General features: G+C 41.4%; 1 protein-coding gene across 1 annotated transcript; it reads left to right on the plus strand.

The window, feature by feature from the left end:
• Positions 1-9866: 9866 nt before the first annotated feature.
• LOC134221363 (uncharacterized) lies at positions 9867-10875 on the plus strand. Its single transcript, XM_062700559.1, has 2 exons — positions 9867-10362; positions 10611-10875. The coding sequence occupies exons 1-2, from the start codon at positions 9954-9956 to the stop codon at positions 10661-10663; spliced, it is 462 nt and encodes a 153-aa protein (XP_062556543.1). The 5' UTR covers positions 9867-9953; the 3' UTR covers positions 10664-10875.
• The last annotated feature ends 8222 nt before the right edge of the window (positions 10876-19097 follow it).

Genomic DNA, 19097 nt, shown 5'->3' on the forward strand with positions numbered 1-19097 from the left:
CCTTAACCTTTACGTGTAGTGAATAGATCAATTTGAAAGGTTTATAACTGAAGAAAACAAAAAAAGAGGAACGTGGAAACAAAACAAAAAACATACCTGTTCAAAAGCTAATAACTGTTTCTGGTCCCCAACACCAGTTCTTAGCTGTAGTGACGGTCCATAGTGCACTCGTGACGTCTGCAAAATCTTTGATATAAGGACTGACGAATGTTGCAAGTCCTAGAAAACTTTTTAGTTCAGACACGCTGGTTGGAGGACGAAATCTTTTTATAGCTCGTATTTTAGACTCGTCAATGTTGAATCCATTCTTGTCGAGGCCATGGCCTAGAAACGTGATGAAGCTTTTTTCGAATTCACATTTCTCGAAATTGAGTGTCAAATTGTGTTCTCGTAGGATCTTCAAAACTTGCTCGGTAGTTTTTTTTAGTTTCTCCAGTGTTTCAGCGAAGATAAGAATATCGTCAATATAAACGATGATGTTATCAATCCCTTCTAACAAACGACTCATCTCCCGCTGAAAAATTTCAGGCGCGCAATTCACACCAAACATTAGCCGTGTAAAACGGTACATACCGTTTTCTGTTAGAAAGGTTGTGAGATCACGAGATTCTTTGCTAAGCTCAATATGGTAATAAGCATTATTTAGGTCCAATTTTGTAAATAATTTGGCGCCATGCAGTTTTACCTTCATTTCGTCAATGAGCGGCATGCGGAAATATTCCCGTTTTATCGCCTTGTTGGGTGCGCGCATATTAACCACCAGGCGGAAATCGTTTTTTCCTTTTGGTACCGCAGACATACCACTTATCCACTCGGGCGCTTTCACAACCCGTTCTATAATGCCACGTGCCTCCATGTCTTCCAAGCGTTCTCTGGCTGCTTCTCGATAAGCCGCCGGAACATTATAGTACGCATTCTTCTCAGGTGGGACAGATGTGTCTATACTAAACTTCACGCGAACATTAGGTATCTTTGGAAATATTTTTACGCTGTTGGATTCTTCGCAATTACTAACGGTAAGGCCTACTTCCAAAAGCCTCAACTCGCTCGCAGTACGTCTTCCGAGTATCGATCGCCGGCCTCCCTTGACGACGAGAAAATTCGCTGATATCATTGGCTTGGTTGCTTCTACAACTTCCACTTCTGTACTGAAGGCACAGTACACTTCCATTGGCGTGGTTGATGCATATGCTCGAAGTTCTTTCACTGTAGAGTGTTCGGTAAGAGTTAACAAAGCTCTGCTGTAGCGAAAATCCTCATACAACTGTATCCAGTCAGTTCCACCGACGATGTTGACGTCAGCTCCTGAGTCAACTGAAAAATCAATTGGTCTGGATGAGCCCAGGCGACAACGGACGAGGGCATCGTTTAGCGATGCAACTGCGTTTACATGCTAAAGAGGAAAAGTGGGAAAATGTTTTTTGTATTTCCTTTTTTTTTTGTGTATCTAGATGAAATGAAATGGGTCAAAAAAAGTCTTTGTTCACAGTTCACTTCATGGATTTATTGAATTATAATTGTTTCAGGTACTACAATCTAATATTTCAATTATACCTGGTCATCACTTGAGTCTTTCTTCCATACAGGTGACAGCCTATTCCGTGATTCTTCTTCTTGAATGGTATTGATACGCCTCTTTTTGTTCGTATTACGGCACATTGATGCGTAGTGTCCTGTACGCCCACAAGAATTGCACCGCTTACCCATAGCGGGGCATCGATTCGTCCTATGGGACGTGAATCCGCATTTCCAACAACGCCTTTGGAGACTCTGATACTCCGGTGGTGGAGACTTCGTCATTCTCAAGTTTTTCTTCATGCTGGTTCCGTCGAACTCGTCCGTTTTTCTGAATTTTCGGGAAGGATGCCTGTCCTGGCTAAACACGCGTTTCCGAGAAACTGCTTGTACATCGGAGAAACTGGGTTCGGCTATCTCCTCGGGAGCTTTGTATGCCTCCACTCTTGTAGCCGCTTGCACTACGTAATGTGCATTATGGCCGTACGTTCTAGCTGTTATGGCCAGGTCGCGGTTCTGCATTCCTTTCAGCAGCTGTGCCAAAACAAAACGAGTTTGGTCGGGTTTACTGTAGCCGCAAAGGCGCACTTTCTGTGTCAATCTAGCGTGAAACGCTACGATTGATTCGCCTTTTATTTGGCGCATGGTTTGAAATGCCTCGTGCTCGGCAGCAGTATCAGTCATAGATTTGAAGTAATAGTTTATTCCTTCGACTAACGTCATGTAGCATTTCGAATCATTGTAGTTTGGTCGTAGGTCCGCTGCGTTTATAATGTCCTGCAGATGCTTTCCGATAGATAAATACAGTAGCTTAGCTTTGGAAGCAGGTCCGGCGAACGAAGATAGGGAAGTAGCTATCTCGAAATTCTCTATGAAGCTCTGCCAGTGTTCCCAGAGCTTGTTCGTTGGAATGTCATTTGGAAACTTAGGGATGAGATCCCAGCGGATGTTGCTTCCTCTGTCGATCGAACCACTCGAAAATTCGAATCGGCCGTTGTCATTCTCCTTTTCTGTATCTGCACCGGTTGTATGCTGATTAGTGTAATTATTGATCGTTGGCTCTTCGTGACGAAGTCGACAACCTATGTCACTAACCGCCATCGGTGTCCCGTACTCTGTCTCTACGGTTTCATGTGCTGCTACCTCGAATTCATCCGGAGCAACTCGAAGCTTCGTCACCAGGATTACTAGTTTCAGCTTCGTCCGAATCGTCATAAGCGATCGGAGCTAATACGTACTTGCCATCGTTTGACATGTTGTTCGATCTGGTTGAGGGAGAAGAAAAATGATATACGTTTTACCCTCCACATCTCTAGCACTGGCTTATTACAATATTGTGACAGGAAAATGATAATGTATTCGATTTCTGGTAATTCTTAAAACTTGAATTTTACATAATTATAAGCCATTTCACAGTGACCACATATTTATCTTTCTCTTTTTTTGACACAAAGTTGTATTCGGTACCAAAAACAGTGGCGCAATAAGCCCAGAGGTCATTTACGACTCAATTTATGGTACGCACTAACGCAATCATTTTTTTTTGTTTCAGTGGACATTGGGTATGCACTTTGCAACCAGAATCCATATTTGTTATAGCTGTCCTTTGGAAAGACACACTTTCTGATTACAATAACCACAGCAACTTTCAACTGGTCACTTAGGACTCACTTTGTTTCATGATCGCAAATCATTTCCGGTGTTTCTAAAAAAAGACACACCTTGTGATTAAAATAACCACAACCAGTTTCCAGTGGCCATTCACGACTCACTTTGCGGTTACCAAACCGCAAACCATTTCCGGCGTTCTTGAAAAGATACACCTTGTGATTAAAATAACCACAACCAATTTCCAGTGGCCATTCACGACTCACTTTGCGGTTACCAAACCGCAATCCATTTCCGGTGTTCTCAAGAAGACACACCTTGTGATTTTTTTTATAACCACAACCAGTTTCCAGTGGCCATTCACGACTCACTTTGCGGTTACCTAACCGCAATCCATTTCCGGTGTTCTTAAGAAGACACACCTTGTGATTTTTATAACCACAACCAGTTTCCAGTGGCCATTCGCGACTCACTTTGCGGTTACCCAACCGCAATCCATTTCCGGTGTTCTCAAGAAGACACACCTTGTGATTTTTTTTATAACCACAACCAGTTTCCAGTGGCCATTCACGACTCACTTTGCGGTTACCTAACCGCAATCCATTTCCGGTGTTCTTAAGAAGACACACCTTGTGATTTTTATAACCACAACCAGTTTCCAGTGGCCATTCGCGACTCACTTTGCGGTTACCCAACCGCAATCCATTTCCGGTGTTCTCAAGAAGACACACCTTGTGATTTTTTTTATAACCACAACCAGTTTCCAGTGGCCATTACTGGCACACTTTGCGGTTGTTTAACCGCAATCCATTCATTTGATAGATTTTTTTTTTTGACTCACCTGTTTTGCCTTTCTCGTATACAAAGTATACGTAAAGGCTATATGTTCGCTCCAAAAACAAACTTTTTATAGGAGGCTCGGAGACCCATAGTGTTATATACCGATCGACTCAGCTCGACGAATCGAGGTGATGTCTGTGTGTGTGTATGTGTGTGTGTGTGTGTATGTGTGTGTATGTGCGCAAAAGTTTGCCAAAAGTCTAGCCCACTTTTCAGGCACTTACCCTTAACGGATTTGCTTGCAACAAGTTGCATTCGACGCAGAATCCTGTCCCATTGTTTCCTATTGAAAATTGGCTGGATCGGACTATGGGCTCAGAAGTTATGGTCAAAATACTTTTTGTTTAGACAACAACGAGTGGAAAAGTCTAGCCCATTTTTCAGGCACTTACCCTTGACGGATTTGCTTGCAACAAGTTGCATTCGACGCAGAATCCTGTCCCATTGTTTCCTATTGAAAATTTACCCGATCGGACTATGGGTTCAAAAGTTATGGACAAAATACTTTTTTTCATACCAAAAGTGCGTAGAAATTACTAACTCGAAATAAACGAGAAAGGCACCATCACCGCTAGGTGGATTAATCTGGGTTTTTTTTTTTCGTTTACACACGTGCGATTCACAATATTCGTAGTTTGATAACAATTTCCGAAGGTTACGCAGGTCCTCAGAGAGAAAAAACAAAACCACTAAAGGGACGCTCCTGGCAGGATCGCCAAAATGTGGGGGCTTTATGGTCGCTTTCCGGAGAAGCTGCCTAATGCGTCCGTACACTATGACTGGTCGCGATTGATTGAGGACGAGTTAGGTTCGCCGCCTACTGTGATACACGTGTCTTATTGGTGATGCGCATGGCCTGCTGAGATGCGTGTTGTCCGTTAGTGCTTTACCAACGGTCAACCGCTTTATGTTGGACTACTGTCTGTTAACATCTCTATTGTAATGGTGCCAATACCGCACACTCTGCTTTCATCAGTTGTTTGTATGACCTCGAATAATTTCGTGAGACCTAGTTCGGAGTTTCCCTGATTACGAGCCGGGCTTTGTTATAGAAATGTTCTTCTAGATATTTGAGGATTTTTCCCAGAATATTATCTATCTGTGCTTTCGCTTCAAGTCCCAGACATTGTCGTAGCAATCTAACCTGGTTGCCAAGGTGCAATAAGATGGATTGGCATCTTGGAGGCAATGTACTGGTTACTTCCCTAATGTTAACTCAAATTCTTGCAGCTTCATCTCACAGATCCTTAACTCCTCTTCCGGGTTGCGTTTCATTGTCCTAATTCCACTATCCTGTTCTTCTTTCTCCTTTTCATCTTTTTCCCTCAATGCTCGGCGTTTCCTCGACATCGAATCGTCCTTACTGAACACGATGTCGCGGACTTCAAGCTCAAAATCCAGTTCTTCTTCATTCAAATGGTCTACTCCAACGTCATAAAAAAAATTCCTAAATTCTCTTCCGATATCATAATCATCTCACCACCTGCCGCCATTTCAAACAAATTATAAGTGTTCACTGAACAAAATATTCGAATTCAATTACAGTACTCCTCACTTTTCCGACTAACCCTTAAATAAGTTCAACTACACGCTTGATGATTGCGATACTTAGTCTAAGTAATTTTAAAGTATAAATAAAAGCTGATAAGAAAATAATACGAAAATAAGAAAAAAAACTAATTCAATGATTGTGGTGGAAGAAATAAACTTGAGACACTATTTACATTAGCTATATACACATTGTTTCCAATCGACCTTTTACTCTTACTCTCCCCCTTGACGCAGACTTGGACAACGATCACGATAATCAACAGAAAATTGTTATCGTGAGTCTCCCCTAGCAAGTGGAAATATTCAGGATTCGGAAATTCTGAATATTTTTATTTTTTCGCGGATCGCCAATTGTAACAACCGACTAGCTCAGGGCTAAGTACTCTTGGGGCCGGCTACCACTTACTTTGGGAGGACTCACAACCACAACTGGGACAATGGAAGACCAAGACACCAAGAATGGACCCTCTTTCCGTGAATAAAGTGACGCAACACAACTAAATATTCTTATACATATTTATTCATTTTCTCATCCCTTGAAGGTATAGGACGGGAGGGAGGGGGTAGGTTGAGGCCCATTTGCATGCGATAGAGAGAGAGGAATGATCGTTTACTTGCCAGTGCTGGATCACCGAGTGGTCGATGGGGGTAGCTTGGGTGGTTCTTGGCGACGATCGGTCTAGAGCGACCTTACGTGTGTTCGATACCGGGACTGCGGTGTATTCGATACCGGGACTGCGATGGCCGCGGTTTGGTTTCTTGCGTCGAACTGTCTGAAGCGGCTTTACGTGTGGTTGCTACCTGGTCTGCGATGGTGTTGATTGCGGTAGAATTACCTTCAAGTGTCCTGCGTGCTTGCTTGGTTGGTTGTAACGACGATTATGGCCAAACAATAGAGTGACGTCCCATGGCTCGTGGGTAGGGCAGCAACAATCGGATATTGGGCTATCCGTAAGCGGGGTGGTCCCACTAGACCTTACAGCAGCCCTCACCTCCAAAGCGTAAGTTGTCACACCTACCACGTGTGGCGCGACAATATCAAAGGGGCTTGTCGGCCACCAGCCTATGAGCTCGCCACGATCTGCTCCCGGTGTGGGGTGTTGTGTTTATCCGACCTCCTCGGCCCAAGCTTGTCTGAAGAACTGGGTGCGGCGTGGTCAATGGACTTCGATGATTTCCGGTGACGTCCCTTGGCTCGTGTGTGGGGTAGCAACAATCGGATTTTGGGCTTTCTGTAAGCGGGGGTGATCCCACCGGACCTCACAGAAGCCCTCACCTCCAAAGCGTAAGTTACTACACTCCCACCACGTGTGGCGCGACAAAATGGCGAGGGAACTTGCCGGCCACCAGCCAATGAGCTCGCCACCGTCCGCGCTTTCTGGTGCGAAATAGGGTTATCCGCCTGCACTGCACTTTATGAATCGCGTAAAACTCCACTTTTCGAGCCAATGTCCGAGCTCGTGTCTCGACGATCAGCACAGTCGCGATACCGGAGGCCTCACCACGAACGATCTTCATGCACACTCGAGTTACCGTTCAATTCTCTTCACCATCCAACAAGTTCTCCACAGCCGTTTCACATGCGTTCCGATGTCCAACTCCCTGTCCCCCGGTCTCGCCTTCTCGTTTTTTCTTTTCTCCTCCGTTTTCTCTCCATTCCTCCTTTCCACCCCTCTCTCCCCTTTCAACTTTCTCTATCCCTTTTGATCTGTTTGTTGGTCAGAGATACCAACCTCTAGGAACTGGTTTAGGTGAGTAGTGAGATAGGAACGAGGGACATATCGTAGGACAGACTAATGAAAATTTAATTTTTTGAGCTCAATTACTAGCTAGAATATTCACTTTATTTTCGTCAGAGGTCCATTTTTACTGTAGAAAATCCCCTATATTGTACCCGTTGATGACGGTAACAAGCATCACGCAGAGCTAAGTCTGAGAGAAGCAAACCTCAGTATTAACCTGGAGAAATCCAAGTTCGGAGTGAACAAAATTCCCTTCCTAGGATATCTTCTGAGCACGAGTGGCCTCCAGGCGAACCCTGAGAAAATCAGACCAATCGTGGAATATGAAAGGCCCACTACCGTTACAAAACTCAGAAGATTCCTAGGAATGGCGAATTATTATCGTCGTTTTATAGCCACCTTTGGTGGGGTGACATCCGCCCTAACGGATTTGCTTCAGACCAGCTCGAAAGTCCTTCAATGGAGCGACGCTGTCGAGCTAGCCTTTTGCGAAATAAAGGAGTGCCTAATCTCCTCCCCAATCTTCGGGAGTCCGGACTTTACCCGCGAATTCGTGATCCAAACAGACGCGAGTGATGTGGCCGTTGCCGGTGTGTTAACACAGCAACAAGAAGGCGGGGAACGGGTAATCTCCTACTACTCGCACAAGTTAACGACACCGCAAAAAAAACTACCACGCGGCAGAGAAAGAGGCTCTGGCGGCGATTCTAGCCATCGAGGCATTCAGAGGGTATGTAGAGGGGTATCATTTTACCCTTATTACAGATTCTTCTGCTCTCACCCATGTTCTCAATTCCAAATGGAAGGTAGGATCAAGGTGTAGCAGATGGGCTCTAGATCTCCAACAACACGATGTGACCGTGGTGCACCGAAAGGGAAAGGAGAATGTGGTCCCGGATGCTTTGTCGCGGAGTGTTGCTGCGGTCCAGGACGCGTCTTCTACATCTTGGTACTCCTCCATGCTGAGAAAAATGTCCGAAAAACCGGACGATTACGTCGATTTTAGGGTGGAAAATGGCAAATTGCTAAAGTTCGTAGCGACGTAAACGACGGTAAACTCTATGATTCGTGCTTTGAATGGAAGCTAATTCCAACGACAGAGGAAATCGACAAGATTCTACAGGAGAATCACGATTCTGTTTTTCACCCAGGCTACGACCCAAGTAACACCGAAAACATCATTATTCTTCCTTTTTTCTTCCTTCTTCCTTCTTCATTCTTCATTCTTAATTTTTCCTTCTTCCCCTTTCCTTCTTGCTGCTTAATGTTTCCTTCTTCTCCTTCCTTCTTAATTTTTCCTTCTTCTCCTTCCTTCTTAATTTTTCCTTCTTCTCCTTCCTTCTCATTTTTCCTTCTTCTCCTTCTTTCTTAATTTTTCCTTCTTATCCTTCCCTCTTCCTTCTATCTTTTTCCTTCTTTCTTCTTCATTCTTCATTTTCTTCCTTCTTTCTCCCGTCTTCCTTTATTCTTTTACTTTCTTTCTTCCTTCTTCTTCCTCCTCTCTTCTTCCTTCTTCTTTATTCCTTTTTCCTTCTTCCTTCTTCGTTCTTACTTCTTCCTTCTTACTTCTAGCTTCTTCCTTCTTCCTTCTTCTTTGTTCCTTCGTCCTTGTTCCTGCTTTCTTCTTCCTTTTGCTTTCTTCTTTCTTCTTTCTTTCTTCTTCTTTCTTCCTTCTTCCTTCTTCCTTATATATATATATATATATATATATATATATATATATATATATATATATATATATATATATATATATATATATATACAGCGATTCCACGGGAAAAGAATAGAGTTGAAAAAAATAGTTGTCCAATTTTGCTCAATATCGCTTGGTATGTTCTTCATCGAAAATAATTAGACCCGTATTTTTTATTTTTTTATTAGGATGACCATGTTCGATATAGGGTTACCAGAAAAATCGCTATTTTTCGAAATTTTTTATTTTAAAAAAAACTTTTGAACCACTGGATCGATTTGCAATATTTTTTTATGGATAGAAAGCTTATTACTTCTAGTTCTTACTAAAATTTTTGGTTTGGTGTATTGGTGCACTCAAATTTGCTAAAATGGTCAAAATATTCGTTTTTTAAGATTTTTTAAATGTTGGACCACAACGACTATATATTTTTATATTTTTTTATGAAAATTTAAATATTTTTACATAACATATCAAAAAATTAGAAATGTTCATCGAGCCGTTTTTGAGTTACATTTTTTTGAAAATTTCAATTTTTCTGCCCATACACACATGGAATGAACGTTATTCTCCACTATTTCAAATAGCTCAAATTAAATCAAAAGTATGAAAATGTTATTCAAGAGTGTTTGTTTGGTCTCGTTTATTAGAAGAATTTACGAATCGCAATAGTTGAAAATAATTCAATCGGAATAGTCTGGTGTTGTTATTGATGACTTCATTCTCCAAAATCGGCAATGCAATATGTCATTTTTCAAAAAGGTTGGTTTTCAGCGATCCATACAATAGGTTACCTGCTTTGTTTATATGTTTTCAATATTTTTGATGCAAGTAATTCATTGTATTTTCTTTTGATTATGATTCATCTGTCTCCTTTTCCTTGTTCACTCTACCTAAATGATACCCAAAGGGACTATTTAAAGTGGTCTATAAGATAAAGTATATGTCAGTCAAGAAAATCAGTGAAATTGTCCAGTTCCAATTGTCCAGAAACGTTTAATACAATGAAGCACGAATGCTCAAATTGCCATGTTTGGAGTAATTGTTACAGGGAACTTACTCCTAAACTGTATGATTATGCAGCGGAAAGGAGAATAAAATTGGATAAAAGCTGTTCCCACATTTGTAATACCTGCTATTGCCGACTTTATCGCATTATCAAGAAAAGAAACGAGCCAGCAGCTCCAAGTGCAGTTAATATAGAATGTGAAAATCAAGAACTCACCGTTTCTGAACCATCGAAACTTGATGATCTCGCCGTTGCCGGACCATCAGACACCAATAATTTCGCCGTGGCGGGACCATCTAGAGTGAACAATTTCGCCGCACCAGCAAACATCAATAATGGTGGTTTCGAAATAATCGATCCCAATGCCGCTGGATCATCGGAAATTGACGCTGTTCCTAGTGTTGGTAAGTAGAATAATCTCTTCTTTTTGTTCATTCAGACATCATGATTTGCTACGTTATACTAGTTGTACTCGATTATTCAGAAAATTGAAAAAACATCAGTTCCGTATAATCTTACCTTATCCGACCTAGTAGCTCAATTTGTAGAGCAGTTGCCTATCATGCAACAAAATAGAATAATCGAATACAATATGTATTACATTATATGAAGAAACATGCTCCTAATAGTTATTTTTCCATCTTGTTTTCAGAATCTTTGTTTTCTTTGGAATCAACGAGTGCTGAATCAATTGGTAGCTGGTAGAATGTTAAATTAATGTTTAAAACCCTTAAGGACAAGAAACTTATTCATAACCATTTAAAAACGTATAATGACTTGTTTTTTAAAATACTTTGTGAAAATCCTACAGAGAAATGTTGGTTGAAAACCTGTGCTCATTGCCCGGGTACGCAGACACTGGAGAATGACCTGATGCATTTTCTTGAAAATGTCGATTCCTTAGAATTTAAACAATGTGAAAATCAAGAACTGACCGTTTCTGAACCAGCGAAACTTGATGATCTCGCCATTGCCGGACCATCAGACACCAATATTTTCGCCGTGGCGGGACCATCTAGAGTGAACAATTTCGCCGCACCAGCAAACATCAATAATGGTGGTTTCGAAATAATCGATCCCAATGCCGCTGGATCATCGGAAATTGACGCTGTTCCTAGTGTTGGTAAGTAAAATAATCTCTTCCTTTTGTTCATTCAGACATCATGATTTGCTACGTTATACTAGTTGTACTCGATTATTCAGAAAATTGAAAAAAAACATCAGTTCCGTATAATCTTACCTTATCCGACCTAGTAGCTCAATTTGTAGAGCAGTTGCCTATCATGCAACAAAATAGAATAATCGAATACAATATGTATTACATTATATGAAGAAACATGCTCCTAATAGTTATTTTTCCATCTTGTTTTCAGAATCTTTGTTTTCTTTGGAATCAACGAGTGCTGAATCAATTGGTAGCTGGTAGAATGTTAAATTAATGTTTAAAACCCTTAAGGACAAGAAACTTATTCATAACCATTTAAAAACGTATAATGACTTGTTTTTCAAAATACTTTGTGAAAATCCTACAGAGAAATGTTGGTTGAAAACCTGTGCTCATTGCCCGGGTACGCAGACACTGGAGAATGACCTGATGCATTTTCTTGAAAATGTCGATTCCTTAGAATTTAAACAATGGAAGCAAACAGATCGTTGCCATTTAAATTCAATGCGAATGGATGCAGAAGAGTATGTGGAAACATTTTAGAAAAATTAAGCGAATTATCTCCGCATAATTTTATTGCAGAGCAACAAGGAAACTACTTAAAACAACTTAAAATTAATTTGGAAGCAACTGATTGCATTATAATTGCTGACTTCTCTGAAAAATACTCTTGTTATTCAGGACGCTATACAAGGTTTTCATTGGGCAAACCCTCAATGCACAATCCATCCTTTTGCCATATATTATAAGGATGAAGCACAAAATTTAAAGTTTACAAGCTTCATAGCAATCGCAGAATTTACTAAACATAACCATGTTGCCGTTCGGCTGTTTATAACAAATTGTGTGAATTTCATTAAAAAACCCAGATTAATCCACCTAGCAGTGATGATGCCTTTCTCGTGCATTATAAAATATATTGAAAAAATCACTTTAAAAAGGTCAAAAAAGCTCTTTGGGTGAATAGATCACATTTTTCGATCATTTTAATATTTTGCCTTGCCACCATTCAAAAACAATTGTTTTTTGATTTTTTTTTTTCCAAGGGGGACCTGTGGGAAAAAACAATGATTTTTCAATAATTCCGAAAAGCAATGATCGGGCCCATTTTCAATAGCAAACAATTCCCTGATTCCAAAACGCGTTGGTTACCGCTAGAATAAATCGTCGATAGGCCTGAGGTGACAGTTATAGGGTTTGACCAGAGGCTAATCGTTGATGCTACTCGAGGAGCTGAATTAGATGGCGTTCGTTACAGTGTTTATCACCGGATACGGTGTGACTGGAGTGAAATTACTCTGAGTGAATTCAGTGGTTAGCCCTGACCGGTACCAATTAGTTGTAGAAGCTGATGCCTTAAATGTCTCCTGATTCCCTGGACTGCGTGTAACCGGAACCGTCGATTTCGGAATTGTACCTGTGTATGATTCATAGTATGAGACTGGTTTCTCGCGATCTGGATGATTGGAGGAGGTTGAACTTGTTGGTTTTACGCGACGCAGCAAATTAAGTTCGTTTTCTAGCTTTAGCAATCCATCCCTAAGTTCAGCTGGCTCAGCTTGTCCTGATTCTAATAATCCAAGACGTTGCAAAGAACCGAGAATATCTGATTCTGCCGGAGTTAAAGACGGTTGTAGCCCTACGTTTGTCTGAGAGATACCCAAAGACGATACTGCACTTGAAACTCTGTGTGGGGCTTTATGGTCGCTTTCCGGAGAAGCTGCCTAATGCGTCCGTACACTATGACTGGTCGCGATTGATTGAGGACGAGTTAGGTTCGCCGCCTACTGTGATACACGTGTCTTATTGGTGATGCGCATGGCCTGCTGAGATGCGTGTTGTCCGTTAGTGCTTTACCAACGGTCAACCGCTTTGTGTTGGACTACTGTCTGTTAACATCTCTATTGTAATGGTGCCAATACCGCACATCCCCCTCTCACATTAAATGAGAAATCCACTCTCACCAATCAATAGTTGAGTAATCATTTACAGGATATTAATTAACTTTTCATTTCTTTCCACTTTGAAGGTGAAAACAAAATAAATAACACAATTATTTTGCCCAGTGTGTTAAAGCTTTTCAAACATTATGCATTTGAAATGTTTCAAAAGGCCTTTTTTTCAACAGCTGCATGGGCTGCGTCAGAGACGTTGTTTATAGATAGAGACCCGCGAAGAGTGAAGCCGAAAGTACCAATCGAACGGTACCAAACGAGCAAAGTAAACAAACATTACCAATCGGTGCTAAATGCGAGATAAGTATTGTAATCAACATTATATAAATCATTAAAAAGTTTGAAAAGTTAAGTAAAGTAAGCTGTTTTCAGAGTTCTCATAGCAAGTTTAAATATTATATTTAATTATATTTGTTGTTGAATATTTGGCAATGGTGCTGAAAAAGGCAGGATATGAAGGTGAGACAAATGAAATAACTGCTCATTTTGAGAGTCACTTCAAGTTCTCGCAATTTTATATGTTGCCGATCGCACAGCATTGGTTTTGTCTGGGGGCCGTGAAGCCAGAATTGCTTTTATTCTCTCCGCGTGTCTCTATATAATAACAACGTCTCTGGGCTGCGTGTATACAGACATTGTTAATCAAAGGTGCAAAACAGAAAAATCTTTGATGTGTGTGTGTTTATTTGTAGCATATATGGATGCGGAAAAACTAGTATCTTGTAGAAGTGACGGGGATGTGACAGAAAAGACATCAGTTGCCCAAACTTACATGTAGTTATTATTGTCATTATTTTACTCTCTGCTCAACTCTAAAACCAAAGGTGAGCGAAAGTGACGGCATGCTGAGTAATATCCGGACTGACCTGCTTAGCTATATGTGATGCTTCATGTTTGACAACTGCCGTTTTCGGTTGCAATGTATATTGTTTTGATAACGAATACCGGCTCAATATACGTTAGGTCACACCTGCGCTGAACATACATCTTGAATTTTGACGTCTGAAGTCTATATCTATTTATTCTCAATAGACCAGTGCATGATGACGTAGGATGACAGTTCACAGAGCTTTTTCTCCGGGACTTAGCCTCCGGCGCAGCTTCCGATAAAATTGTTTCGTCATTTTATTCGCATGTAGATGTCCATCGCGATTGATTTCATGCTGAATGCAAAGAATAACACTAAAATATACGGATCACAGCAATTTTAAACTAAAAATATGAATTTCAATTTTCTCATCGTCGATTTTTCTTCTAACACCTTGTAAACAAGCTCTGTAAACTGTCAAAATAAGTGAGGTTAAGTTAGAGTTTGCATTGGTCTATACCGTTATTTCATTTATTTTATATACATATTTTCAAAATAATAATTTGAAAAAGTTCACGCTATGGCTGTAACTATTAAATCTAAAACCAATGGTTTGTATTCTAATTAAATATTAGTTTCTATCGGTTAATTGTTTATTTATATATATATATTTTTTTGGTTTCAGAACGCATCAAACAATTAGGTGAGGAAAAAAAAGTGGGAACATGTAGATTAGTTCTATATAATTCATACCGATCATTAGAAGATGTGCTTTCAATGGACAAAAATATACAGTGCGAAAATGTTGAGAAATTCCAAGAGATATTTACGGATTATTCATGTTAAGCTTCTAGAGACTGCACATAGTCTTTCAAGTAAGTTGGGGGTACTTTTGTCCTGGTGGGTAAGATTCTTCTTGTTGCCTGGTCTAATCCTTGCTGATTATCATCGTCGGTTTCATTAGGTTCACGCCATCGACTCACCTTCTTCGTTTGTGTTACGTGGCGTTTCAAAGTTTGACCACGATCGTTCTGCAACAAAAGACTTCCGTTGTTTTCCCGCATAACCGTGTATCTCTGAGGGTCAAATCGACTCTCTCCTTTCGTACGCGTCAGTCTTTCGACGATGACAGTGTCACCTGGACCTACACGGCATTCTCGAGCACCTCTACGAGCATCTTCTCGTTGCTTGGCTTTTAGTTTTTCCGCTCTATCTTTCCGGTTCAAGAGTTCTTCATCGATGTTCGCTTTCTGGTGGCACAGCAAAGGAAGACGGCGCTTGATCTTACGTCCTAACATAACTTCCTCTGGCGGTATACCAGTTACTGCATGAGCCGCTGCGTTATGAGCATTCACAGTCGCCTTTAGTTCTTCCTTGTAGCATGTTCCATTAGTAACTGCAGTGGCCATAGCTTTATTTACCAGCTTCATGTAGTTTTCTACGAGGCCATTCTGCTGGGGAAATAAGGGTGTAGAAAAGACGACCTCGATACCTCGCTCAGTGCAATAAGTGTTGTATTCGGCGCCATTAAAAGGCGGTCCATTGTCAGAACGAATGCATTTTGGGAAACCTTCCCGTTGAAACACCTCCTCTAACACTTGCTTCGTCTGATCGAAACTGGTTGATTTCACCGATCGGCCGATTAAAAATCTGTAAAAAACCAAATTAATTTGGAAACTAGAGTAACGATCATGTTGCAAACATTTACCTTGATCGATAGTCAACTATTAGCAAAATTGATATACCTCCAAATCTCGCGTAGGGACCGTTGAAATCTAATGCTATTGTTTCCCATACAGTTTGTGAGGCAAAGATTCGTCTCATTGGAGTTGGCTTTTCCGGACGACCGTTTGTTGCACAAACTTTACAGGATTTCACCCATTCTTCGGCATCGGTGGTCATGCCTGGCCACCATACCCGCTCTCGCAGGATACTTTTCAATTTAGCAGCCATTGGGTGTCCGTCGTGGGCTAGAGTTAAAGTTTTGTTTCGAAGTTTACTTGGAACTACGGCGCATCCATTTTTGACCAGAATTCCCTTGTGGACTGACAGATCGTTTGATATGTTTTCAAATCTTTTTAGTTCCTTAGGCCAGATATGCATTTCTAATGCATCAAAAACAGCTTGTATCGTTGTGTCTAATGCTGTTTCGTCTCGGAGTTCACTCTCGGTCAAAAAACCCACCGAGTTCGCCTCGAGTGCTGCTACCTCCCACGGACTATGCTGTTCATCAAAAGGTTCATCGGTGCCCACATACAAGCGAGAAGGTGGGTCCGCGATATTGTCACGTCCTCGGATATACTCTACGTTGTATGGACTCAGGCGGAGTGCCCAACCATCAGCTCTCGTTAAGGCTCTTTTAGAGTTCTCACGTGAGCGATTCAATATGAATGCGACACCTTGTGCGTCAGTGCGTAATGTGAAGTGTCGACCAAGAAGAAAGTAAGAAAAGTGTTCCACGGCCCATACAGTGGCCAACGCTTCACGTTGGTTCTGTGCATATCGCTTTTCGGTATCGGTGAGAGACTTAGAAGCAAAGCTTATAATGCGCGGAGAGCAAGTAGTACTTTCCTGTACCAGGACTGCGCCGAGAGCGTTGGAAGATGCATCGGTGTACAAGATTGTTTTGTCATTGTTTGAGAAATATCCTAGAGTAGCTGCGCAATTTATTATTCGATCCTTAACCTTTACGTGTAGTGAATAGATCAATTTGAAAGGTTTATAACTGAAGAAAAACAAAAAAAAAAGAGGAACGTGGAAACAAAACAAAAAAACATACCTGTTCAAAAGCTAATAACTGTTTCGGTCCCCAACACCAGTTCTTAGCTGTAGTGACGGCCCATAGTGCACTCGTGACGTCTGCAAAATCTTTGATATAAGGACTGACGAATGTTGCAAGTCCTAGAAAACTTTTTAGTTCAGACACGTTAGTTGGAGGACGAAATCTTTTTATAGCTCGTATTTTAGACTCGTCAATGTTGAATCCATTCTTGTCGAGGCCATGGCCTAGAAACGTGATGAAGCTTTTTTCGAATTCACATTTCTCGAAATTGAGTGTCAAATTGTGTTCTCGTAGGATCTTCAAAACTTGCTCGGTAGTTTTTTTTAGTTTCTCCAGTGTTTCAGCGAAGATAAGAATATCGTCAATATAAACGATGATGTTATCAATCCCTTCTAACAAACGACTCATCTCCCGCTGAAAAATTTCAGGCGCGCAATTCACACCAAACATTAGCCGTGTAAAACGGTACATACCGTTTTCTGTTAGAAAGGTTGTGAGATCACGAGATTCTTTGCTAAGCTCAATATGGTAATAAGCATTATTTAGGTCCAATTTTGTAAATAATTTGGCGCCATGCAGTTTTACCTTCATTTCGTCAATGAGCGGCATGCGGAAATATTCCCGGTTAATCGCCTTGTTGGGTGCGCGCATATTAACCACCAGGCGGAAATCGTTTTTTCCTTTTGGTACCGCAGACATACCACTTATCCACTCGGGCGCTTTCACAACCCGTTCTATAATGCCACGTGCCTCCATGTCTTCCAAGCGTTCTCTGGCTGCTTCTCGATAAGCCGCCGGAACATTATAGTACGCATTCTTCTCAGGTGGGACAGATGTGTCTATACTAAACTTCACGCGAACATTAGGTATCTTTGGAAATATTTTTACGCTGTTGGATTCTTCGCAATTACTAACGGTAAGGCCTACTTCCAAAGCCTCAACTCGCTCGCAGTACGTCTTCCAGTATCGATCGCCGGCCTCCCTTGACGACGAGAAAATTCGCTGATATCATTGGCTTGGTTGCTTCTACAACTTCCACTTCTGTACTGAAGGCACAGTACACTTCCATTGGCGTGGTTGATGCATATGCTCGAAGTTCTTTCACTGTAGAGTGTTCGGTAAGAGTTAACAAAGCTCTGCTGTAGCGAAAATCCTCATACAACTGTATCCAGTCAGTTCCACCGACGATGTTGACGTCAGCTCCTGAGTCAACTGAAAAATCAATTGGTCTGGATGAGCCCAGGCGACAACGGACGAGGGCATCGTTTAGCGATGCAACTGCGTTTACATGCTAAAGAGGAAAAGTGGGAAAAATGTTTTTTTGTATTTCCTTTTTTTTTTTTTTGTGTATCTAGATGAAATGAAATGGGTAATAAAAAAAGTCTTTCCTACAGTTCACTTCATGGATTTATTGGATTATAAATTTTTTAGGTACTACAATCTAATATTTCAAATTATACCTGTTCATCACTTGAGTCTTTCTTCCATACAGGTGACAGCCTATTCCGTGATTCTTCTTCTTGAATGGTATTGATACGCCTCTTTTTGTTCGTATTACGGCACATTGATGCGTAGTGTCCTGTACGCCCACAAGAATTGCACCGCTTACCCATAGCGGGGCATCGATTCGTCCTATGGGACGTGAATCCGCATTTCCAACAACGCCTTTGGAGACTCTGATACTCCGGTGGTGGAGACTTCGTCATTCTCAAGTTTTTCTTCATGCTGGTTCCGTCGAACTCGTCCGTTTTTCTGAATTTTCGGGAAGGATGCCTGTCCTGGCTAAACACGCGTTTCCGAGAAACTGCTTGTACATCGGAGAAACTGGGTTCGGCTATCTCCTCGGGAGCTTTGTATGCCTCCACTCTTGTAGCCGCTTGCACTACGTAATGTGCATTATGGCCGTACGTTCTAGCTGTTATGGCCAGGTCGCGGTTCTGCATTCCTTTCAGCAGCTGTGCCAAAACAAAACGAGTTTGGTCGGGTTTACTGTAGCCGCAAAGGCGCACTTTCTGTGTCAATCTGGCGTGAAACGCTACGATTGATTCGCCTTTATTTGGCGCATGGTTTGAAATGCCTCGTGCTCGGCAGCAGTATCAGTCATAGATTTGAAGTAATAGTTTATTCCTTCGACTAACGTCATGTAGCATTTCGAATCATTGTAGTTTGGTCGTAGGTCCGCTGCGTTTATAATGTCCTGCAGATGCTTTCCGATAGATAAATACAGTAGCTTAGCTTTGGAAGCAGGTCCGGCGAACGAAGATAGGGAAGTAGCTATCTCGAAATTCTCTATGAAGCTCTGCCAGTGTTCCCAGAGCTTGTTCGTTGGAATGTCATTTGGAAACTTAGGGATGAGATCCCAGCGGATGTTGCTTCCTCTGTCGATCGAACCACTCGAAAATTCGAATCGGCCGTTGTCATTCTCCTTT

This window comes from Armigeres subalbatus, chromosome 3, assembly GCF_024139115.2.
Source record: "Armigeres subalbatus isolate Guangzhou_Male chromosome 3, GZ_Asu_2, whole genome shotgun sequence".
NCBI classification, from domain to species: Eukaryota; Metazoa; Arthropoda; class Insecta; order Diptera; family Culicidae; genus Armigeres; species Armigeres subalbatus.